At 41.4% G+C, this 26,024-nt stretch overlaps 1 protein-coding gene across 1 annotated transcript in view; it reads right to left on the bottom strand.

Moving 5' to 3' along the window:
• F8 (coagulation factor VIII) overlaps positions 1-26,024 on the bottom strand; it is a 145,519-nt gene that overhangs the window by 5,313 nt on the left and 114,182 nt on the right. Inside the window, exon 25 of the mRNA XM_075834232.1 lies at positions 15,195-15,374. Coding sequence (XP_075690347.1) covers positions 15,195-15,374 — 180 coding nt within the window. The remainder of the gene's footprint in view (positions 1-15,194; positions 15,375-26,024) is intronic.

Below are 26,024 nucleotides of genomic sequence, written 5' to 3'. Positions count from 1 at the left end.
GGAAGGAATTTTTCCCCTAATGAGGTAATTGGCAACAACATCATGGAGATTTTGCCTTCCTCTGGATTAACACGGTAGGATTATAGGTAGGGTTTGATGGAGCTGCGTCTTTTTTCAACCTTATCAACTGTAACCCTCCTATCAGCACACGGTTATGGTAGGGAAAAGCAACTGAAATAAAGTATAAGAAAGCTTGGGAAAAGTGTTTTGGAGGAATACTTTGTCCAACCATTTATCTTCACCTTAACTACTATGGGAGGGGGAGCTGCATGCTGTAAGTTGCAGCTTCCCCTGCCTGCTCCTTGGCTGCAGAGTTAAAGGAACAGGGTCATGGCAAATAATTTTTTTTATATGTTAAAGATGTTAGTGCTTTAATAAAAACGTTTTTATTCATTTGTGTGTTTGTGTTTTACTTTTTCTTATTTTTACACTTTTTCTTCCCTATGGGGGCTGCCATTTTTTGTTCCATTTCTGTGTGTGTCGATTAACGACACACACAGACATGGAGTACGGCAGCCACAGTCCCATAGGGACTGCGAACGGCTCCCGTCCCATTGACTGCCGTGTACGGCGTCTGTGTGGGAACTGCGCATGCGCCGCTCCCACACAGTCCTATTCGAAATTGGCGCCGTCCGGCGCCATTTTCCTGTGGACCGGAAGTCGCGGCCGGACAGTAATATTACTACTTCCGGTCGCGGCTTCCGGACTTGTGCACATGGAACAGCGGCAGCAAAGGGAGCGGACGGGCCGGAGGGAGCCGCGGCAGGAGCAGGTAAGAGATTTCAATGTATGTTAGTGTTTGTGTGTGTTTACTACTGTATGTAAACCTACTACACTGTGGGTTACCTCAAAAAATGGCGACACACAGTGTAGGAGGTTAAACCTTTCAAACCCCTCGTTTATCCCGGCACTAGCCAGGATAAAGGAGGGGGGGATGCTGAGAGCTCACTAGAGCGAGGGCTTTTAACCCAATGTTGCAATGCTGCAATTTTGGGAACTAGCTCCATCTAGTGACCAAAAATGGGTAGTATTATAAATTAGAATTAATTTATAATATTTCCTGACTATTTCCTGACTCGTGAAAAAAATAAAAAAAATTTGAACCATGTTTAATCACCCACACACTAAATGTTTAATTTTTAAAAAAAAAAACATGTTTTTCTGGCAACACATTCCCTTTAAATAAAAACTTTTTCTGCCAGCAGCCACAAGTAAGGGAAGCTTGTAGTATACAGATTTATAGAATTAGCATTGAGTTCAAAGGGAGCTGTATAAATCAGTATGAAGTGAGCTCCCCATACTGATGTATAAGTGGTTGCAAGGTGGTCAAATAAAACAAAAAAAATGTGTTTTTTAAAGAGGAAGAAAACAAAATGAGGATAAAAAGTAAATGAATGCATGTTTTTTTTTATTTAAAAATTATTTACATATCATTAAATACTAAATAAAAAGGTCAACTCTAAAGGCCAGTTCACACTGAGTTTTTTGACGCGGAAATCGCGTCAGAAAACGCAACAAAAAACGTCTGAAAATGCCTCCCATTGATTTCAAGCGGAAAAACCGTCTCATGGGAAAAAGAACCGACATGCCCTATCTTCAGGCGTTTACGTCTCTGACCTCTCATTAATATCACTGGGAGGCAGAGAAAGCGTATTTCGCTGCGTTTTTTGGCTGCGGGCGAAAAACGCAGCGAAAAACGTGGCAAACGGCGTGCAGGCCGATCAAAATCCGCCTCAAAATTCCAGACGGAATTTTGAGGCAGAATTTTCTGCCTGCAAAAAACTCTGTGTGAACATACCCTAACCTTTTCTCAAATGAAAATGGGCCAGGAATGCCTGCCAGAATCCAGAGAGGTGAACAATATAACTGGTCTTTAAAGTCAAAATCTGCTACGTCTTTAAATAGTTAATATGCACTTAAGGGATTCATAATATGCGTCAACTCGATTTATTTGAGATATAAATTCAATAGCTACAATAAGAAAAACTTGACATTTTCGGGATGGTTTTTCCCATTTTAATGTGACTGTTAGTGGCTTAGATCATGTTCCACACCTTCAAAGTTGAAATGGTAAAGTGATGTTTTTGTATTTTTTCCCCATGTGCTCGCTGTGGGGTCCTTCAAAAAAATGTGGCATATCACAATGGTTTTAATAGATATTCTCCTTTAGGAATTTCTGATATCCCGTAACCCCCTCTATGTTTGGCCGTTCATATGATATTCATACTATTAAATGCTATAGAGTATTTAATTTATCCCAAACATAATGGCCTGTCCAGAGAGTTGGACTTCTATTAATTCTTAGATCATTATTCCTTATGGCTCGGGAATAATCCTGCTGCTCTTTTCACATGTTAGATGAGCTTATTGTTTCCACCTAGTCGTTCTGCCATAAATGACATTTTTTTTTTAAAGGTTTTGTTTATAAAGAAAACAATAACAAAACAGACAGACCAGTGTAAATGTAGGTTTTAATAGGTCGGATATGCTGCGGCCACTAACAGGCTTTATTCGGAATAAATAAACAGAGCAGGGAGCCGTTAAATGTCCCTGCTCTCAGCTGCCAGAGGTACCTGAGGGCTGGGGGCGTCCCTGCTCAAACGGGTGAGGTCGATATTAGTATCGATCTCACCCATTTAACCCCTCAGATGCGGCACTTAATAGCGTGCACCACATCTGAGTGGTTTTGGAGAGAGGGAGGGAGCTCCCTCTCCCACCGATACCCGGCGATAAGATCGCCGAGTGTCTGTGTCTCCGATGGCAGCCGGGGGCCTCATAAAGGCCCCCAGGATTGCCTATAGTAAATGCCTGCTAGATCATGCCTCTGGCATGACCTAGCAGATGCCTCTCCGTTTTACACAGACAGGCATAATACACTGCAATACAGAAGTATTGCAGTGTATTGTAAATGCGATCGGATAATCGCATAGTGAAGACCCCTAGTGGGACTAGTAAAAAAGTTTAAAAAAAAGTTTAATAAAAAGTGGAAAAAAAAAAGTGAACAAAAATGAAAAACCCACTTTTCCCACTTACAAACTTTTTGCTTTATTATTAACAAACAAAATAAAGTAAAAAAGTTACACATTTGGTATCGCCGTGTCCATAATGACCCCAACTATAAACTTATTATATCATTTAACCCGCACGGTGAACGTCGTAAAAAATAAAATAAAAAAACATGCAAAAATTGCTGTTTTCTTTGAATCCAGCCTTAAAAAAAATGTGATAAAAAGTGATTGAAAAGTTGCATCTACTCCAAAATGGTACCAATGAAAACTACAAGTCATCCCTCATGCAGCTGCATTGGCGAAAAAGTAAAAGAGTTATGGCTCTTCAAATATGGAGACACAAAAACAAATAATTTTGAAAAAAAAAATGTTTTCACTGTATAAAAGTACAAAGCTCACCCACTTTGTTGTGGAAAATCTGCAGCTAATTTGCCCCATGTGCACATTCCCTTAGGCCCCATGCACACGACAGTATTTTCATCTATCCCGAAATACTGTTAATAAATACGGATAACTTGACATCCATATTTCATTGGTATATATGGAAAGGGGTCCGTAATCCATCCGTATATACGGATCCGTACAAAAAGAGGGAGGCTGCAAATGATGTCATCAACATGTTGCCTAGCAATGCTCCCGTAAATACGGACGGTTTACGGATGCAGAGCAGTAGCCGTCTGTATTTCCGGAAGCTTCCATAGACTTCTATGGGAGAGTCCTTGCCGTAATTACTGACAAGAATAGGACAGGTTCTATAATTTTCTCAGCATGGACACCCATCAGTAAAAATACTGAAAGGTGTCCGTGGCCAATAGAAATTAATGGATCCGTAATTACTGATGAAAAATACTGTCGTGTGTATCGCTAACAGTGTATTCATTGAAGTTATCATGGGTATGGCACTCAAGCAACAAAATGTTACTACTCGCACTACCGGGAATTATCAGTACATGTTTCAAATTGCAAAGTGTGTTCATAAGTATTAACTCATGTGAGGTATCCTGTTACGCTGGGTAACCATCAACAAGTATACAATCTATTACAGGCATGCATTTACTCATTCAAACCATATACGTCCCCTCCCCCCATATGTATCCTCCCTATACAGAGGAACATATCAATTAACAAGTTGGATCCAGTGTGTTAGAGCAGGAACATCAATGGATTACCAAGTCACGATGAGCACCTTTCATGCACAAAATTGATATCTTGATCTAGGCCAGGGCTTTAGCAGGAGTGGAAAATAATTGCGTGGTGTGACCATCTACCACTCTCAATTTTGCAGGATACATCATTGCATAATTGGAACCTTTCTCCCGCAAATTGATTCTCTCTCTTTTATGAACGGAGTGCGTTGTTTCCGAATCGAGACTGAAAAGTCTGGGTAAAGCTAGGTCCTATTGTTGTTGTACAAGATCTCCCCTTCAGAATGGTATCCCTATCTGGATAGTGTAGGAGCTGGGCCAGGAGAGGCCTCGGTGGGCCGCCAGGACGAGAGGGAACACAATGCGCTCTATCTATATTGGAGAATTGAAGCAGTCATTTTGCGTTGTAAGGCTCTCCCCTTTTCCTTTCTCTTTGTGTGTCCATATATTAGCAGATTAAATATGAGTAAAACGGACAGTACGTACTGCACACTGTAATACAGTGGTATGGGAGCAAATGATTGAGGCATCTCAAAAAGTCTGATGTTTAATTACAGTAGAGATGAGGGGGGTAAGGAAGGAGTCAGTGTAGCAGTCCCCAACTGAATTGGCAGAGGAAAGGAGGTTCAGAGTTACCACTGGCAAGCCAGCTTTGCTATTGCCACGAGTATGGGAACAATGGGATCACTCCATGGAGATGGGGGGAGGGATTGCACAAATCACCCCTTGCACGCAGTCCTTTCTGTGCCCGTAAGTATGTGTGCTCACACTGGAAAAAGTCACTGCACAGCCTCTGCTCAGCAAATGAAAATGGCAAAACCCACAGCACCAGCGGTGCCTCTTGGAGGGGAGGCTATGATGCTTGAGCCGTTCGCCCAGCTACCAGCTCTGTTTGTAGGCCAGTCCAGATGAGGGCAGAAACTGTTTTCATACTGGCAGACAACGTGGAGTACTGCTTGCAGTCACCACTTTTTGCGTCTTTTTTTCTGCCATTTCCAGAAGGGGGGTTACCTGCAGCCCAACAAATTTATTAAAATTTAGCCCAGAAACTGTTGTCAATTATGGCGCAAATCTACACTATCTCATGGCGGCATGCGCCTCTTAATAAATTAGGCGCGTTTTACTCCCACTATCTTTTTATTAAAACTGGCGTATGAAATGCCAGTCTTAAAGGGAGTCTGTCGCCAGAAATGTACCTATAAAACTAGTAACAAGGTAATATAGATTAGACTCATGTGAATGTTTATTACCTTTTTCACATGGATGCCTGCTTTACAAAAAAATTAGTTTTATTCAGTATATGCAAATGAGCATTTTGGAGCAACGAGAGCATCACCGTTGCTCCAAAATGCTATGTCTTCTTTCCCTAGTCCAACCCTCCCTCCTTTCATAGATTTGGCAAGGGCCAGGCAGTGTAATAGGCGAGTTCACGCCTGAGCCCGTAGTCTCCTGAACACGCATGCAGCTCTGCTTCATAATAGGCGCATGCGCAGTACACCCTTGACGTTTCACCGGTCAAATCAGCAGTACTGCGCATGCGCCGATGACATAAGAATACACCCTCTTCTGGGTGTAGTCTAATATAATCAGGAAAGAAGACATAGCATTTTGGAGCAGCGATGACGCCCTCGTTGCTCCAAAATGCTAATTTGCATATATTGAATAAAACTTTTTTTCTCTGCAAAGGAGGCACCCATGTGAAAAAGGTAATGAACATTAGATTCAGGTTAGCCTACTCTATATTACCCTGTTGCTAGTTTGAAAGGTACATTTCTGGTGACAGACTCCCTTTAATAAATTTCCCCATAGTGTTGTAGAAACCTTGTGGTGACTACTTTGCTCTCTTGGTAATGCTTGGTAAATACCAGGGTTTAGACTCAAAATGGCTAACTTTAATGTTGTACATAGAAGAGAGGGGCCTAAGATCAGAGATCAAAATGGACCTATTATTATGGTGAGTGGTATGCCACCCATAACAGAATGGCTTGGTGTTTGTCATCCCCCCCCCCTCCATGCCACCCAGGAGCAACAGGGATGGGACTAGCCAGGCCTGGGCCCCAATTATTTGAGGCCCCCAGAGCAGCTGCATGGTCTGCCTCTTTGGTATGTACACCCTTGGCTGACTGCAAAAAAAATCCTAACTGTGTTCTATCAGATGTATCTGATGTTCAATTCAGTTTGGCCATTTGATTAAGTAAAGGGGAAGTTTTTAATATGGATGGACAGATAGGAGAAACAAGGGGCCTCTACCACTCTCCTCCGGACAACTCACAGCAACTAAAAGGCTCTGATACTTGGCTTAGAATTCAAAGACCCGAGCACTGTTATCTGGACATTGTATAAGTACAGATATTTAGGTAGCCTATATTGGTATTATTAGGGCACTGTACGGAATTAATATGTAGGCACTTTACAACTCTGCTGTTGGACATTGGGCCTTATTTCAGAATTAGTCTTACCCGCAATTCAGTTTCCTGGAACACAGGCTTTTTTAAAACTATTGTTTTTTTAACAAAATATCCAGCACCAAATATGGTACAGTCCCTCCCTTTTTTGGGGGAAAAAAGGAAAATATACCAACTAAATACACAAAAAAACAACAACTCAAGTGAAATTATACAGCTACAAATGTTACAAAGAGTAAAAAATCACAACAGTTTCCCCCAGTTATCCAACATAACGGCACCACAGGAGAGATGGCCTACTATCACTAACATGGACAGGAAACCGTTTAAAAGCCCCTCCCCACCACCCATCTCCATTGACTAAATAATGACATTGGAGAATGCTGCCATTCAAATTTATTGTTTCCGCCAATATGGTACGAGCAAAAACAATGGTAATGTAATGGTCCAGTCAAGGAGAATTTCTGTAAACCAAATTACCAGTTAGACTAATTCTAATTTTTCCCCAGTCATCCTCCATGGCAGCACCACAGGAGATATGCTAAATGACTGCTCAGGCAGGGATAATAACATAAAAGACTTTTCTTTCAAACGCCAGGACTTGACTGGATAACAAATCTAGCCGGTAATGTCTGACAAAAGGTATGTGGAGGTATATGCAAATCTGCTCCACAGAGGCTTAGGACCTCCCGGCTCAGGAGACTGCAAAAAGTATATCTGTATCCTGTAAACGATAGGACTCACAAATAGTGTTCCTAATCCACCTTGCGGTGGACTTTTTGGAAATCTTCTGGTCTTTGTTTTTTCGCCATGTATTGTGGAAACAATTTATCATTCTTCCTCCAAGGTTTAGTTACCTCGATGTATTTTAGCAGAATGTCTTTCCTGAGTGTGAGAACCCAGATTCTTCTAATGCCGGTTTTTATAGTAGAGTAAGCCAATTTTGTCTGGACGATCTGGGAGCTATAAGATTCACCCTGGTCCATTCGGTCTGAATTTTCCGCAAAATTTTTGGATGGAGAGGGGGGAAAGGCATTCATCAAGATAAAAGTCCAAGGCTGGGTTCACATTTCTGACATTTATGGCTGATCCACAATATATGCCGTAAATGACTGATAGATGACAGATTTGGGACCCGAACCTATATCAGCTTGACTGTTTTCATAACTCCCATCTATTATATAACCGAGAAAGGACGTGGTGTCCGAAGCTCACATAGAGCTCTGCCCACATAGAGCTCCGCCCACAGCCCACCCGCCAGTTAGCTCCGCCCACAGCCAGAAAACTGAGGAAGGAGATGTGAGTGATTAGTGGCGTAGCTATAATGCCCCCCCTCCCTCCCATACACAGTATAATGCCCCCCCCTCCCTCCCATACACAGTATAACCCCCATATGTATGGACTTAATAGAAAAATAATAACATACATACTTACCTATCCCCGTTCCCTCACCGGGTGGAGGATCAGGCTCCTTCTCCGGTCTGTGCGATGTGAGTGACTCGGTGCAGACAGGTGCCTTTGCCGAGCCGCTCACAGCACACTGAGCACAGTGCGGAGGAGGCAAAGGACCCTCCACCCGGCGTGGGAACGGGGATAGCTAAGTATGTTATTATTTTTCTATTTGGTCTGTACATATGGGGGTATTATACTGTGTATGGGAGGGAGGGGGGCATTATACTGTGTATGGGAGGGAGGGGGCATTATACTGTGTATGGGAGGGAGGGGGGGTATTATACTGTGTATTCGAGGGAGGGGCATTATACTGTGTGTGGCAGCTATGAAGGGCATTATACTGTGGGGGCAGCTATGAGGGGCATTATACTGTGTGGGGGCAGCTATGGGGGGCATTATACTGTGTGGGGGCATCTATGGGGGGCATTTTACTGTGTGGGGCAGCTATGAGGAGCATTATACTGTGTGGGGGCAGCTATGGGGGCATTATACGGTGTGGGGGAAGCTATGGGGAGCATTTATATATATATTAACAGACCACTGTATTCCTTTTGCTAGCAAACTAGTGTAACGGGTTTTCTATACTAGTATAACATAATGGAGAAAGCCGTGTGCATGCGAGGTCACCTCTCCACTTAGTCCCCGCCTGGAATCGGCAGCCAGCGGCCACCTCACTGGTCGAAACGGGTCAGATGTCCCCCATTCTCGATAAATAAGGTGCAGGTCCCATAGTTGGGACCCGCATCTACCAGATATTTATGTCCATAAATGTCTGAGATGGGAATAACCATTTAAGGCGTCGACTCCCACAGGCTTTAGGAGAAAAAACAGGCAATTTCTTGTTTGTTTTTTTTTTGGTGTGAATAAGTCCATTCGAGGAAGACTATTCTTTTTACTAACATTTTGAAAACTTTGTTGTTCAAACACCACTCCCTGGGTCTAGCTGGTACCTGCTCGGGATATCTTTCTTGATGTTTTTTATCTTTTAGGTGGATGGTTTTAAGAGACACAATGTGAGCTTCTCCCTACTTGAAGATTTCTGCTGTCAGATTTTGTAGATCTTTATGTCTTTTTCCCCCTTTGTGACATAGGATAAAGTCCACAAAAGTCATTTAGTCGGATGAGATCTTTATGTAATAACTTTGAATTTAATCCTTTGTTCCTTTCAGGGCATGTTTCACAGCTGCTAGTCCCCTGAAATTTGAAGACTCCGCTTATATCACTTATAAGGTTGGCAGCACCCACTGAACCCCTTTCTTCTGGTTCTTTTTGTCTTTCCACCAGTTGCAAGATTCTTTTAACCTTTTGGGATACAGGGATCTTCATATTCAAGGAATACACTTTTCTCTTCCAGGCAGTTATCATCCTCTGAAGAGTTCTTGAATGTGTTTGGCTTCAATCTACTACAGGGATACAGGATAGCCATAACAAGTCATAGAAAACAGATTACTCTTTTTTTGAAAAGCGGACATGTTTTAAGCAATTCCATCTTGTCTTTGGGGAATAATGAGATCTAATGTTCTGTGTCCAATAAAATGCCTAAAAACACTTTTTAGGTAACTAGTATTAAACCAGACTTTTCTGACTTCTAGCCAAGGTCTGTCAGTAGAGAACAAGTATTATTTATGTGGCTATAATGGTTTGATGGGGATTCTGCTATCAGAAGATTGTCTAGATAGGGAATAATGATGATCTGACCACTCCTGCCATGATCTTTGTAAAAATTCTTGGCACAGATGAAATCCCAAAAGGAAGAGCTATAAACGGAAATGTATGATTTATGTTTTCTAACCGTAGCAGAAATTTTAGTAATTTCTGGTAAGTCGGGTAAATTGTATGGTAGTGGTATTCGTCTTGGAGGTGTATTCTTGCCATCACAGAGTTTCTCTAATAGTGGATCTGATAGATTCCATGTTGAACCTGTGATATTTGATGAATTTGTTTGAGAACTTTAGGTTTTAAAGGGAGGTGAAAAACTGAGCTGTTATTACAAATCTCCTTGGAGGATAAGAGGCAAACTTTATTCTGTATCCCTCTTCTATTGTTTTGATGATCCATGGATTTTAGCTAATTTTTTTCCAGTGTTCCACATACTCATACAGTCTGCCGTCCGACTCGTACGGTGTCATTGTTTACTTTGAGTATTATTGTTGAAGTTCAACTGTGTATTTTTCCCCTTCCCACTTTTGGGGTAGCTCCAGTTCCCTGAATTGCCTTTATTTTTGAAGTCATGATTCTGTGATCTCGGAGAACGAAAGGACAACTCTTTTCTGAAGGTCTTGGTCTATTGGTAAGGTTTTATTTTTATCCGTGGCATCTTCTAATAGCTTGTGAAGGGTCGGGCCAAACACATATTGACCCTCAAAAGGGAATGGAACACAGTTTGATTTAGACACTGTGGGGCAGATTTATTAAGATGGCTTAATGATAGATACCCTAAAGCGAGGTGCTAGGCTGAAGATGCGCCAAATTTTTCAATGATGCAGACGCTGTTTGATAAATGTGATGCATGTTAGACTCCTTTCCCTGTTTTACACTATCTATTGGGTGGTTTACCGAAGACCAGTATTTTGCGCTACAAAACTGGAGCATGGCAGGGCTACATCTGGCACATTTCACGGCTCAACAAATCCATGGTGATATTCTAAGTATTCGAACATTTACCAAATGCAGTGGCTATAAAATTTGGCAGAAATATGGTGCATCAATGGCTGGAATGGAGGCACAACTGCATTGATAAATCTGCCACTGTGTCTGTAGATCAAGACTTTAACCATTATGCGCATCTGGCTGTGTTGGAACGGATCTTGCTGCTATCAGACTAAGGGTCCTTTTACACTGGGCAATTACCGGGCAGACAAGCATTCATAGATCGCTCGTTCCCGATAATTACCCTGTGTAAACAGGGCAGCGATCAGCAGATGAATGAGCAAACGCTCGATCATCTGCTGCTCGTATCGTTTTAAAAAAGTTAAATATTATCGTTGTCGGCAGCACATCTCCCTGTGTAAACAGTGAGACGCGCTGCTGACATGATAACGTATTGGGACAAGTGATCGGAGTACTGAGCGCTCATCCCCATACATAGCTCCATGTGACAGAAGCAAACGAGCGCCGATCAGCGAGCTAGCTCATTGATCGGTGCAATAGGGCTTTAACTCTGCTGAGGCATCAGCAATAAACCCAGCTGCCTTCTGTAATAGTGGAATGAATGCCAGTGTCTGATCTCTAGAGGTTTTTCCCATATGTTTATTTTCCAGCTGGTTTACACAAATATGCATAGATCTGGCAACACAAGTGGCTGCCAGGTTCATCTTAAAGGCTTGTTGGGGGTGCCTGGCGTGTGATACCTTTATCAGCTTATTTTTAGGGGATCTTTGTAATAAAACCCTTTTAAACATTATGGTAAAGCAGGACTGGAATCCTTTTTCACAAATTGTTTGTATGTGTTCTATAATTTTTGTTACACGCAGGATCCACCTGTTACTGATCACATCGAAGTTATTAACCTCAGATGTGATCATTAACAACTCAATTCTACATTTCAGAGACGTGCAGGACCCACAGACACTGAACCCGTCAGTCCCGCCGACCTGACGGATTCAGATCTCCGCGCAAGACACAGCTGCTCTGTATGCACGATATAAAGCAGCTGTATCTCAAATAGTAAAACGATTTTTATATAAAATGTAAAAATAAATAAATTTTAAAAAAAATGTTGTCAAAGGTGTTCATCCAATAACTATAATTTTCTTGAGTACTGCAATATACCGTTTATTACTAAATAATGTCTGTGATATCTTAATAAAATTCATTAACCTCTATGCATATGCCTTTTGTTGGTTGTCATTAAGGCTACTTATGCCGCAGCGCTGTGAGAAGGCGACGCTCTGACATAGACACGGAACACTAGAGCGAGTATCGGGCTGTCTAAAGACAGCTAGTCTTCTGCTCTAACGGGCTGGATTGAAGTTAGCGTTGATCCCACCTATTTAACCCCTCAGTTGCCGTGTTCAATAGCGACCGCAACATCTAAGTGGTTTCAGAGGGAGAGGGCCCTCTCTGCCTCCCCATTTGCATGATGGCTTTTATGGCAGCTGGGGGCCTAACAAAGGCCCACAGGTCTGCCTTTAGTGCATGCTTATTATGCCCTGCCAAAGGCAGGACCTATTAAACCTCTTGCACACGACCGAGATCGGGCTGTGAAAAACTGGTACAGGTGAACGGGACTCCTGGCATCATAGACATTTTATGATGCTAGCAGTCCCTGCCTCCCCGCGGAACTCCTGTTCCGTACAGTATCATTTTGTTCAGTACGGAACAGCAGTTCCGTGGGGAGGTAGGGACTCCTAGCATCATAAAATGTCTATGATACCCGGAGTCACGTTCACCTGTCCCGCGGCCGGCCCGGGAAATCCAGCCGACACTCGGACCGTTTTTCACGGCCCGATATCGGTCGTGTTCAAGAGGTGTTAGAATGCCTGTCAGTTTTACACTGACAGCATAATACACTGCAATCCAGAAGTATTGTAGTGTATTAAAGCGAATCTGCAGCGGAAAATTTCCACCACGTCTGAACGTGCCCTAATTCTCTACCAAATCTCCGCCCAGAAAAATATAAGATTTTATACATTTCCATGCAATAAATTTCAGATCATCACTGGTATTTTATTAGCGCCCATCAATATGTAATGAGCGGAGTTGTTGTTAGGTGTACAGAATTTTAATGCTGCTATGCTACTCTTAGGGTATGTGCACACACGAAATAAAAAACGTCTCAAAATACAGAGCTGTTTTCAAGGGACAAGAGCTCCTGATTTTCAGAAGTTTTTCGCTGCGTTTTTAACGGCCATTTTTGGAGCTGTTTTTCTATAGTCTATGAAAAACGGCTCCAAAAATGGCTGAAGAAATGACATGCACGTTGAAAAACGGCGGCATAAAAAACGCCCCATCGGAACAGAATGCAGTTTTTCCCATTGAAATCAATGGGCAGATGTTAGTAGGCGTTCTGCCTCTGATGTTTCAGACGTTTTTCGTGAAAAAATAGCTGAAAACACTCTGTGTGAACATACACTTATTGTTCTTTGATGCAAGTAAACACATGGCATGCAATTCCGTGCAGAAAATAAAACTTGTGATCAGCTTTTTCCATCCACCCACTCATTTCAGTGCTTCATTTAGAAACATGCTAACTAAAATTCAATGATTTCTTGACACACAATTTTTTGCATATGTGTAAGGTCTGATTTACACGTGCCAGATTTTGTTGCAGAAGTTTCTACGAATAAAATCAGTTCCATTCATCTGATAGGGGACGTTTTTGGAGCAAGCACGTGGATTTCTAGAAGTCCTGTTCAGATAAATGGGACTGATAGATATGCAGTCGCAGAAATTTCTGCAACAAAATTTGCCGTGTGTGTCTGGCTGCACCCTAGAAGCCCTTTATGTGGAACCACTCTGTGTTTTAAAGCCAAAAAACAGGCATGACATGCTTGTCCTCTTCTAGCATCAGCCACCTACAGTTTTAGTTTTCTTTACTAATCCCTATTTAAACCTGCAGGGTTTTATTCAAACTGTGAGAGTTGTATGAAAATGATATAGACAAGTTCGAGCCTTTACTCCTTCTAGAATTGCAGGACAGGCTGTAGTGATCCAGAGACTGATTCATATCATAAGGTTTATCTTCAGGATTCACAGATTCGCTGTGGACCTGATCTGTTACGAAGACACTTTTCTACTTGTATCAAGATTAGATTTATGCACATCTTATGGATCTTTCCAGACATTGTGACTGACAGTTAAAAATGGTAAAATTTGATGAGCCTCAAACTTTTTTATGCTGGCCAGAAGACTGGGGATCTGATGTGGTATACAGATGTATCATGGTTCAGTTGAGCCTGATCATTTGCTGCAGCTTGATAACTTATAACTTAACATAACAAAGTCATTGAAAAACCATTCAAAAAGTCAAGTACAAGTTTCTTGCCACCGTAGTTTTAACCGGTTTAGTGTCAAGTTAAAGATTGCTACATCTATATACCTATATTTCATTTTATGACTCACCCTGACCTCACTCTTTTCACTATCGATCTACTGTCAAGATTCATGATCTAAAACCTCATTTTATTTGTAATGCACATACAGTAGCCATATTTCCTTTTACCTGAAAAGAAAAATGTCACCTCAGAACAAAATTAAAGGGGTTCTAAACCTTTTTAGGCATAATGCTGTTAGTCGGGCAATAAGAAAAGTGGTGCATATAATAAATGTCTTATTACTATTTTGCCTAATTTTTGATCTAAGAACGCAGTTATTTCTTGTTTGAATTTGTGACTATAGAGAATATGTTTTCCCTATTTTAGCCTATATATCCTACCTACAAATCCAGGCCTGGTGATCTACATGAAGAGATATTAAAAGGTATTTGGTATCATGATATTAGAAGGTTTGTACTTCCCAACCAGTCTTTAAAGTACAGAACTTGTAACTTTCATTGTTGATGGGTTGTAGGAGGCAAAAAAACAAAACAATATCTCTCTTGTCCATATCCTGTGTCTGTTATTGCAGCTCAGCCACATTCAGGTGCAGTACCAAACACAGCCCATAGATAAAAGTGGTGCTGTTTATGGAAAAAGCAGAGGATTTTCCCTAAAGCACACCAAAGCCTTTACAATTATTCATATCTCAGTTTCCGGAAGTGTGACATAAGGGGAGAAGGATACTTGGTCTGTTTTAAAAAACTAAGTGGAGTTGGGTTTTAACCTAATGATGCTAAGGTCCCATGCACACAACCGTAGATTTCGTCCGTAATTGCGGACCGTAATTATGGGCATGGCTGTGTCCATGAGGCCTAACAGCTAGTCAGATTTTATTCAGATGCAGTAACTGCATAGGCTCCCGGCAGTTGTGCTTAGTTTAGGGCCCCTTTAAATGTACTTCCAACACAGCCCTGTACACAAACCTCTCCAAAACGTTTATTGTAATAAGCTCTTATCTGGGTCAAGTGAGTAATTCTGTTGATGGAAAAACATTGGAAATAGAAAATAAATACACCTGTATCGAGCACCCAGTCTTATTTCCTGCAACAATGTAAATCATCTTTATGCATAAAACATGTTTAGTTAATGCAAGAACTTAAAAGACACATATAAAATATAAGGTATCCGTAATAAACTGTAACATACCTTTCGTTGACCATTTAGTTCATTTACAAATGCCCAGTTTTTACCATCATTGCTAAAGCTCAAAAAGAAGTGAGTGATGTACATAGAAGTAAATGATGAGTGGGCACCCTGTATTACTAGTCCAGTCACCTTCATCTCATGAGCAAGATCTACTTGAAGCCATTCGCCACGTGTGTCTGCCTGTATTTCAATAAAAAAAACAAAAAAAAAAAAACTGTCATTGATCGTGTTTAATAAAAATAATTGCAGCTTTTATGGAGCAGTTGTATTTTTGGTGCATTTGTGTTTTACAAAGTGGTCATATTGTAAATAGGTATGAATAGCTTAAAGGCTATGTATACCTTTCACATTTTTTTTTATTTTTTATTTAAAAAAAATGTTTATCAGTGGGTTTGGTGCAACTTTCATAATACTTTTTATTAAAAAATTTTTTTTACATTTTGAGATACAGCTGCTTTATAAGCTATATACAAAGCAGCTGTATCTAGCGCTGAAACCAGTATCTGTCAGGTCCATGGCACTGATGGGTTCAGTGTCAGCAAGTCCTGCTTGTCTCTGACACGAAGGGTCAAGCTGCTATCTATCACATCTAAATTTATAACTTAAACGTGATCGATTACAGGTGGATGCTATCACTTAACCCGTCAGTCCTGCGGACCTGACGGATTCAGGTCTTGGCGCATGATCTCCTCATGTCCTCTCTCTATCTGAAACTGAATCTTTCTAAAACTGAGCTCCTTGTGTTCCCACCATCTCCTAACCTACCTAAACCTGATGTCTCCATCTCTGTGTGTGGCACTATCATAACTCCTAGGCAGCACGCCCGCTGTCTCTGGGTTATTTTTTAATCAGATCTTTCCTTTACTCCTCACATTCAATCACTTTCACGCTCCTGTCATTTTCACCTCAAAAACATCTCCAGAATCCGCCCTTTTCTTACGGAGGAAACCGCCAAAACTCTCATTGTTGCTCTGATTCACTCTCGTCTTGACTACTGTAACTCATTACTAGTCGGTCTTCCCCTCACTAAAGTCTCCCCTCTCCAATCTATCCTCAATGCAGCAGCTGGGCTCATCTTTATGACCAACCGCTATACCAACGCCTCTAATCTTTGCCAGTCACTGCACTGGTTGCCCATCCCCTTCAGAATAAAATTCAAATTTATTACTCTTACCCACAAAGCTCTCCACAGTGCTGCACCTCCTTCCATCTCCTCCCTAACGACCTTAGATTAAAATCCCCCATAATCCGAACCTCCCACTCCCGTCTCCAAGATTTTTCTCGTGCGGCACCAGTCCTCTGGAATGTGCTACTCCAGACAATCAGATTAATTCCCAACATCCACAGTTTTTAACGTGCCCTGAAAACACATCTATTTAGACAGGCCTATAACATTCCCTAATCAGACTCCTTTCCATGGCCCCCCTTTTAGATTAGTCATCAGAATAAGATTCCCTCACACTCCTTCTCTTCATGTCCATCATACACGGACACTGGCTGGTGACCGGCTCATGGAGCTTTATGTGTACCACCCATGTGTATAAAAAAAATGGCTGGACTATTGTACAGAACAAACACTGTTACACTTTGTGTCTCCTTTATTTCCTCATAGATTGTAAGCTCTTACGAGCAGGGTCCTCACTCCTCTGGTTTGAATTGTAAATTAACTTTGTCACTATGTAATGTCTGATATTGTTTGTTTCATGTTCCCTCTAAATTGTAAAATGCTGCGTAATATGTTGGCGCTATATAAATAAAGATTATTATTATTATGATACAGCTGCTCTGTATACAGAATACAAAGCAGCTGTATTTTAAAAAGTAAAACTTTATTTTTATAAAAAGTATTTTGAAAGTTGCACCAATCACACTGAAACATTTTTATAAAAAAAACAAACAAAAAAAAACAAAACACGATTTCAAAGGTGTACATAGCCTTTAAAAAGGAGTATTCCCATATTGGTAGGATATGCTATCACTTACAATTTATATGGGGTTCCAACTGCCTTGACTCCCACCGATCCTCAAAATCAAAGGAGCAGCAGTGCTGGTTAAAGCTGGCAATACACATTAGATGTATGTCGAAAGGACCTGCTAAGTTTGGGAAGACTGGTCAATTATCTAATGTGTATGGCGGTGTCCCGACACTCCCCGACGCCAGATGTCGGGCATGTTAAATTTCACCAGAGGCAGTATTATACTGGAGTAGCTTGGGCCCACCAGAGGAAATAATTCTTAGGGCCCACTTTTCAGCTATATAGAAATAAAGCAAGATCACTCTTAATTGTCTAGTAAAACATGTGTAGTAAAACAATGACCAATATTACCACCAAACAGTGACCATATACTGGAATAGTAGATACCAGTTCTACACAGGCGCTCTGCAGACCATATAGGTAAATACAGTACAGTCACATACAGTGACTCATGGGTGACGTCTTCTCAGATTGAAGTCATTCACTTTCCATTTTCTTCTTCATCCTGCCCAGAACGCCATGACTTCTTCTTCCAGCCATGACTTGCCTCTGCAGAATTTGTTCCTCGCTTTTCCAGCACCCTCTCCACCTATTCCCCACCCTCTACAAAAACTCACCATCCATAGTGCCCCTGACCGAAATAATGCTGACTGTTGGTGCCCCACACTGTAATAGTATCCCCTTTTGTGCTCAACACAATGATAGTGCTCCCGCACAGTAATAGTGCCCCCTTTAGGCCCCACACATCAATAGTGCCCTCCCTACACGGGAATGCTTCCTTAGTATTTAGGTTCCCTTTGTGCCCCCCTATAGTAGTTAGGTTTCCCTTTCCGGCTCCCATATAGTAGTACCCCTGTGTGTCCCCGTTTTAGTTAGGTCCCCTTTTGTGTCCCCGTTTTAGTTAGGTCCCCTTTTGTGCCCCTATATAGTGGTTAGGTCCCCTTTGTGCCCCCATATAGTAGTTAGGTCTCCTTGTGCCCCTATATAGTAGTTATGCCCACGTTGTGCCCTATATAGTAGTTAGGTCCCCTTTGTGCCCCTAAATAGTGGCTATGTCTACTTTGTGCCCCCATATAGTAGTTAGGTCCCCTGTGTGTCTCCATAAAGTAGTTAGGATCCCTTTGTGCCACCATATAGTAGTTAGATCCTTTTGATGCCCCCATGTAGTAGCTAAGTCCACTTTGTGCGCATATATAGTAGTTAGGTCCCCTTGTGTCCTCCATATAGTAGTTAGGTCCCTTTTGCCCTCCATATAGTGGTTTGGCCCTTTTGTACCCTCCGTATAGTAGTTAGGCCCTCTTGTGCCCTTCATATATTAGCTAGGTCCCCTTTGCACCAATAATAAAAACCAAAAAAAAACTCACCTAACCTCGCTCCCACGACGAGTGAACAGGACCTCTGCCTGCTTCCGTGGCCCAGTGCAGTGACGTCATCAAGTCAATGGTGCAGGGACGCCGACGTCATTCCGACCTCTAGTAGGCTACAGGCCTTAAACACCTTGTGACATACAAAAGTAAGCAGCAGGGCAGGGAGCCAACAGCTCTCTACTTAGAAGCCAGAGAAAGATGCAGCACGGCGCCTGGGCCGACCAGAGGATCTTCCGGTCCTCCAGTGGGCCAGTCCGACGTTGGCCAGAGGGGTCCAACAGCAGCTTTCTCTCTAATGAAAACACATGCACGCTCGGCACTAGTACGCATATGTATGGGGCAAACTGGAGGAATAGCTGTCGGACGAACGCTCCTTCATCCGACACCTATCTTAGGTGTATGGCCAGCTTAAGTGCTGCTGCAACTTCACAGTATTTCCCCTTTCACAGCAACACCCCTGCCACCTACCCCATTCACTTGAAATGGGTCTGAGATTTAATACCAAGAGTGGCAAAGAGTGGCAAAGGAAACAAACCCATCTTCTAATCCTGGACAACCCCTTTAACCCCAAACCGCTTGATGCAACTGTACGTCCTTGTGGGAAGTTACATTCTGCACAAGGAAGTACAGTTACTGAGCGGTTCCTGGTGCACACCGTCTTAACTAACGGTGTCCGGGAACCGGAGGTCAGCTGTCCCTGACAGCTGACACTCCACTGTTGCCGGGCAGCGGTTCAACACCGCTGATTTTGGCAATTAACCTCTTAAATGCGGTGACCGATAGTAATTGCTGCATTTAAGAGGTTTGTAGCAGATCGGCACCCCCCACGACACGATCGGAGGGGGTGACGATGGTTGACATGGCAACCGGAGGCCAGAAAATGGCTCTGGGTCTGCGATGTACGGATCCTAGGAGGACCAGCCTCCGGCTGGTCCTGATAGGCTTCCTGCAGTGTCACACTGACAGTTATAATACATTACACTACGTAGGTAGCTGCAGTGCTACAGGCCTTCAAGTCCCCTAGTGGCACAAAAAAAAATTAAAAAACTTAATAAAAACGTTGTAAAAAAGTGTAAAAGTAAGTTATAAGTCAAAAAAACAAAAACTGCCTTTTATCCTATAATAAGACTTTTATTATAGGGAAAAATGAAAACGTTAAAAAAAGTACAAATATTTGTTATTACCGCGTTCGTTACGACCCACGCTATAAAACTGTAATGTTATTTTTCTTGCACGGTGAACATTGCAAAAAACAATTTAAAAAAAAACAATGCCAGAATCGCTATTTTTTGGTCACAACTCCTCCCAAAATACTGAATAAAAAGTGATCAAAAAGTTGCATGTACCCCAAAATAGTACCAATAAAAACTACAACCAGTCCCGCAAAAAAAAGCCCTTACACAGCTATTTTGGCTGAATTATAAAAAAGTTATGGCTCTCCGAATATGGCGACACAAAAAAAAAGTGATTTTATTGTGCAAACGCTGCAAAAGATAAAAAAAACTATATACATATGGTATCGTCATAATCGTATCAATAAAGTAACATTTTCATTTATAGCCCACGATGAACATTGTAAAAAAAAATGAAAACATATAGGGTGATCAAAAAAAAATCACATGTACCCCAAAATAGTACTAATGAAAACTACTATTGTCCCGCAACAAATAAGCCCTCACACAGCTCCGGTGGAGAAAAAATAAAAAAGTTCTGGCTCTCAGAATATGGCGACACAAAATGTGCAGAGTGTTCCAAAAGCGGATAAGATTGGACGCCATTTATCAGAGTGACACTGGCCACACATCTGCGGATTATTATTTATTTACTGCATTATTATACCCTCTTATTATGCCCTGATGAACTCCGCACAGCTTACATATGCCCCCACATTATAAACTGAAATACCAAAAAAACGCCAAACAGAAACACTACCAAGCTAATTCGGTGCTCCAAAAGCCAAATGGCGCTCCCTCCCTTCTGAACCCTGCAGCATGCCCAAACAGCAGTTTACATCCACATATATGGCATCGTCATTCCCAGGAGAACCCACTTAATAGTTTATGAGGTATTTGTCTTCAGTTGCACCAATTGGGCATAACACATTGTGCACTAAAATGGCATACCAGTGGAAAATTGCAATTTTCACTTTGCACCATCTGCTGCACTTAATTTTTAATGAAAAAACACCTGTGGGGTCAAAATGCTCACTACACCCCTTAAAATGCCTTAAGGGTTGTAGTTTCCAAAATAGGGGTCACTACTTGGGGGTTTATTTTACTATTTGACTTCAGAGCCCTGCAAGTGTGGGCCAATGCTGTGAAAATCATCAAAATAGGCCGTAAATGTGCATGTTACTCTTCACTTCCAAAATATATTCATATAATAATAAAAAGGAGGCCCCAAAATACTCAAGGTGCTCCTTTGCTTGTGAGGCCTGTGCTTCAGTCCGTTACCACACTAGGGCCACATGTGGGATATTTCTAAAATCTGCAGAATCTGGGCAATAAATATTGAGTTGCGTTTCTGTGGTAAAACCTTTGTTACAGAAAAATGGATTTTCTAAAAAAAAAATTTTTATAAATTTCACCTCCACATTGCTTTAAATTCCTGTGAAATGGCTTTCTAAATCCTGTTTTGAAAACTTTGACTGGTGCAGTTTTAAAAATTATGGGTTTTGGAAATTTTCTTGAAAATTTGAGAAATTGCTGCTAAAGTTCTAAGCATTGTAACGTCCTGGAAAAATAAAAGGATGTTCATAAAAAGATGGCAACATAAAGTAGACATATGGGAAATGTAAACTAGTAACTATTTTGTGTGGTAATACTATCTGTTTTACAAGCAGATACATTTAAATTTCGAAAAATGCAAATTTTCTCTAAATTTTGGTGTTTTTCACAAATAAATACTGAATTTATCGACCATTTTTTTCCACTAACAAAGTACATAAAGATCAGTCGATGAATACGAATACGCTCGTTCATCGGCTGATGGCATCGTTTATGCAGCAGAAATTACTATTGTTTTCGGCAGCGCATCCCCCTGTATAAGCAGGGAGATGTGCTGCCGACATGACAGAAATGTATGAGGACGAGCGATCGTAGTAACGAACTCTCATCCCCAAATATTGCTCCTTTCAAAAGGAGCTAACGAGCGCCGATCAATGAGCTGTCTTGTTGGTTGGCACTTGTTTACACGGCCCATGTCAGACCGTGTAAGACGACCTTAAGTGTTTATTAAAGTTCTACAGTGGAGAATTATAAAATAGGTGATTAAAGGGGTTTTCCCATTATTAAATATCATTAACTGTATAGATTAAAAAAATGAACACGATTTGTATATTACATGCTGTTACAAAAACGATGCAGTTAAGAGTTATAGCATTTACTTTCATAGTATGGTGCATTTGGTGTTCAAAGTTTATAGCATAGTGCATGTTTACCTAATGAGCTGAGTGCTGGGGGACACGCAAGCTCCACCACCCTCCCCACAGCCAGGTCCATGCATAGTGATCCTCTGTTCATTGCCTAGCAGCCAATATAAATATCTTTCCACCCTGCTTGCCAGGGAAGGAGCAGAGCCTCGGCAGTAGCACTGAGAATACTCCTTAGGATTGTAAAGCTCTGACTCCTGATAGCAGATATCAACCCGGCACATGCCTACTCAGTCTTTATTGTTTTATTTATTTATATTGTTATTGGCTTCTAGTGAGTGCATACTGTGGTACAGTACATTTTAACTACCCTGGATCCCATGTTACCTATCTGCAGCAAAGTAAGAAGAGATTATATTGTCAGTTGCCAGAGGTGGGAGGAGACGGATTCTGCTCAAAGTCCGCCCACAGAAGCACAGATTAGCACCAGCACCAAGGGGGACACAGGGAAGTAAAAAAAAAAATTAAAGAGAAAAAAAAAGGTAATTTTAAATTGCAAAGCCACTGAAAATAACTTTTCTGGACTTTAGGTATGAAATGTTTTCAAGGGATAATCCCCTTAAGGCAGTAGCCTTTGGCCCTCCTGAAATAGAAGTTTCAAACCAGCCCCCTGAAAGAAACACTCTGGGCAAAACTGATACACTATGTTATGCCTAGTGCAGAGAATGAGTGAAGGGAAGGGGGTGAGTTAGGGATTCAAAGAACACCAAAGAGAGAATCCCTGAGTCATACTCTGCCCCTTGGGGAATTGCATTAAGTATAACACATTGTATCAATGTTGAGTATGTAACGACCAGCGGGTTGTGGACCCACTGTACTACTCAACCAGTTTGACTTTGGGCCACCTCTAAAGTTGTTGTCTAAGTAGCCTTCCTGGTTTTCAACCCATTAACCGTCGTTCGGGAATCTAGACTTCGTAGCGGGGAGACTACAAGGTTTCTACCACTTGAGGTGTTCCCTGTGTGAGTAGTAGCTGGCCCTATAGACCAGGAGACAATGGTGTAGTACACATTAGGGTCAGGCACTGAGGTAATACCGCATAAGGCTTGGTACAGGTCAGAGGTCTCAGGTAAGTAGCAGGTAGCAGGTCTCCAACTCACAGCAGGACACATGTGGCAACAGGTAGTAGGCCATAGACTGGTAGCAAGTAGCTGCATATGGACTGGTAGTGGACTGGTAGCATGTAGCTGGATACGGACTGGAAGCATGTAACAAGATACCGACTGGAACCTTCGCAGGAACAAACTAAGAATTGCACCTAAGCTGCTCAGGCATCAGGTAACCAGGGAGACTGCCTTAAATATGAACTGAGCATCAGGGATTGGTTGGGGATGATAAATAATGTGCGCTGGCCTTTTAAGAAACGGCCAGGGAGTGCCTGTGCACCCTATGAAACATTGCATGCAGAGTAGCAGAGGGGAGAGGAGGATTGCGGCCACGGGAAGCAGAGGCACACTGGCGTCCACGCCCGCCGAGGGAGGCAGCACCACCGAAACAACCGCACATCCAAAGCACCAGCGGCAAGGACGAGAAATCAGGCGGCGGGAACCGCCGGGAAGTGTGTCACCCTTTGCCAGTGTCACAGAGTGTAAATGAATAGGTAAACTGAACTTTAGGAGAGGTCAGGGTGCATATGAAATAATTATGCTAACAACGTTGGTCAGGCATGAAAAATATGTAGACTGTGAGCCCATGAATTGCATACCACCTAGGCCCTATTTTAATATACACCTGACTCCGTATACTAGAATTGTTGCAATGTGGCCTCTTTAATTCTTCTACTTGAGTTGTCCTATTATGGCTTACATTACATTGTATAAAAAAATCTGTGAAATATAAGATGGAGTTAGCATTAAGCCTCGGTGAGAACACTTAACTTGATACCGAAAAGCAAAGTTATATTGAATATTTGAGTAGTCCACAAGCTCTGTCTAAGACAGCCTCCTCTACTGCTTTACACTTGGCCTACACACAGTTCTCTCCATCCATCATATAAAGAATAATTGCAAACAATATGGTCATTATTCTCTATTTAAATGTCCAATGAGCTAGAGAAAATGTGGGAGCTGTGGCATTTAGAAGACAGAGATATGAATTTCCCTAGTCTATACTTTATCTGCAATACAGTACAGCAGCTGCTTTGTCTTCCTATGACTTCTGCTTCCAATGACTTAAAGAAGGCATTGTATTGAAGAATGTTAGCGCTCCTACTTCTGTAGATTATGCTCGGTCTTTCTGGAAGAATCAAAACAATGAGCTCAAACTTTCCACCATACATTAGATCTGTCATGTGTGATTACATGTACAGTACAGTACGTTTATCTTCTAGACTTTGTTCCCACCCATCCTGGCGAAATCAAGTCACATATTTTCCATTTCAAGTATCTCAATAGTAACTTCTTTTTTTTTTATTCAAGGGTCCACCAATACTGATTTAGCTTGTTCATCATCTTATTAAACAAGATCTATGTTTTAGAAATAGATAAATGTAAATATTAATAAATATATTACACCAGCACTATAAGGCTTCGTTCACATCTGCGCCGGGGCTCCGTTGCGACGCTCCGTCTGAGATTTCTGTTGGAACGGAGCCCTGACTGACACAAACTGAAACCACAGGTTTTCGTTTCCATCACCATTGATTTATACCGTAGTCGACTATGTTAGCATATGGGTTTTCTTTATTGTTTTATTGGGTACATGGCTGGGATGTGTGTGGATGCCGTCTGGAACGGCCCTGTCCCTAACAAGAGTTCCAAGGGCTTCAACAAATTGCAAAAAAAGGAATTGTGAAAAATTAGATCCTTTTCCCTGAGCTATATCAGGTAGATAATGGTTGTATACAAGTTTCTTCATAACAATGTCTATACAGAATAGATTTTTTTAACCCCTTACAGCCATTTTTGACCTTGCCTTATTTTTCAAATCTGAAATGTTTAAATTTATGTGGAAATTCCTTTGGAATGTTTTTACATATCCAAACGATTCTGAGCTTGTGACGCATTGTACTTTAGGTTAGTGGTAAAATTTGGTCGATACATTCAGTATTTAATTGTGAAAAACACCGAAATTTAGTGAAAATTGTAAATATTTGCATTTTTATACATTTTAATGTATCTGCTTTTAAAACAGATAGTAATACCACACAAAATTGTTGCTAATTAATATTTCCCATATGTTTACTTTAGATTGGCATTGTTTTTTAAACATCATTTCATTTTTCTAGGACGTTACAAGGCTTAGAAATTTAACAGAAACTTGTCACATTTTCATGAAAATTTCAAAAGGCTATTTTTACAGGGACCAGTTCAGTTGTGAAGAGGCTTTGAGGGGCACATACTATACAAACCCCCATGAATCACCCCATTTTAAAAACTGTACCCCTCAAAGTATTCAAAACAGCATTGAGAAAGTTTCTTAACCCTTTAGGCATTTCACAAGAATTGAAGCAAAGTAGAGGTGAAATTTACAAATTTATTATTTTTTTGCAGAAATTCATATTTAATAAAAAAAAATCTGTAACACAGAAAGTTTTACCAGAGAAACTGAACTCAATATCTATTGCCCAGATTCTGCAGTTTCTAGAAATATCCCATGTGGCCCTAGTGTTGTAATGTACTGAAACACAGGCCTCAGAAGCAAAGAAGCACCTAGTGGATTTTGGGGCCTTCTTTTTATTAGATAATATTTTAGGTACCATGTCAGGTTTGAAGTGGTCTTGTGTGGCCAAAACAAAGGAAACACCCCAAAAACTACCCCATTTTGGAAACTACACCCTGCAAAGAATCAATCTAGGGCTGTAGTGAGCATTTTGACCCCACAGGTGTTTCATAGATTTTCTTAGAATTTGGACGTGAAATAAGGTGTAGTTTTAGCTAAAAAAAACACCACAATGTCCGCAAGGAATAAAGAAGAAAAAGCCCCCCAACATTTGTAAAGCAACTTTTCCAGAGTACGGAAATACCTCATAAACTGCTGTTTGGGCACACGGCATGGCTTAGAAAGGAAGGTGCGCCATTTGGCTTTTGGAGCGCAGATTTTGCTGGATTGGTTTCTG

Source organism: Rhinoderma darwinii, chromosome 8 (assembly GCF_050947455.1).
Source record: "Rhinoderma darwinii isolate aRhiDar2 chromosome 8, aRhiDar2.hap1, whole genome shotgun sequence".
NCBI classification, from domain to species: domain Eukaryota; kingdom Metazoa; phylum Chordata; class Amphibia; order Anura; family Rhinodermatidae; genus Rhinoderma; species Rhinoderma darwinii.
This window is presented reverse-complemented; position numbering and strand designations above follow the sequence as displayed.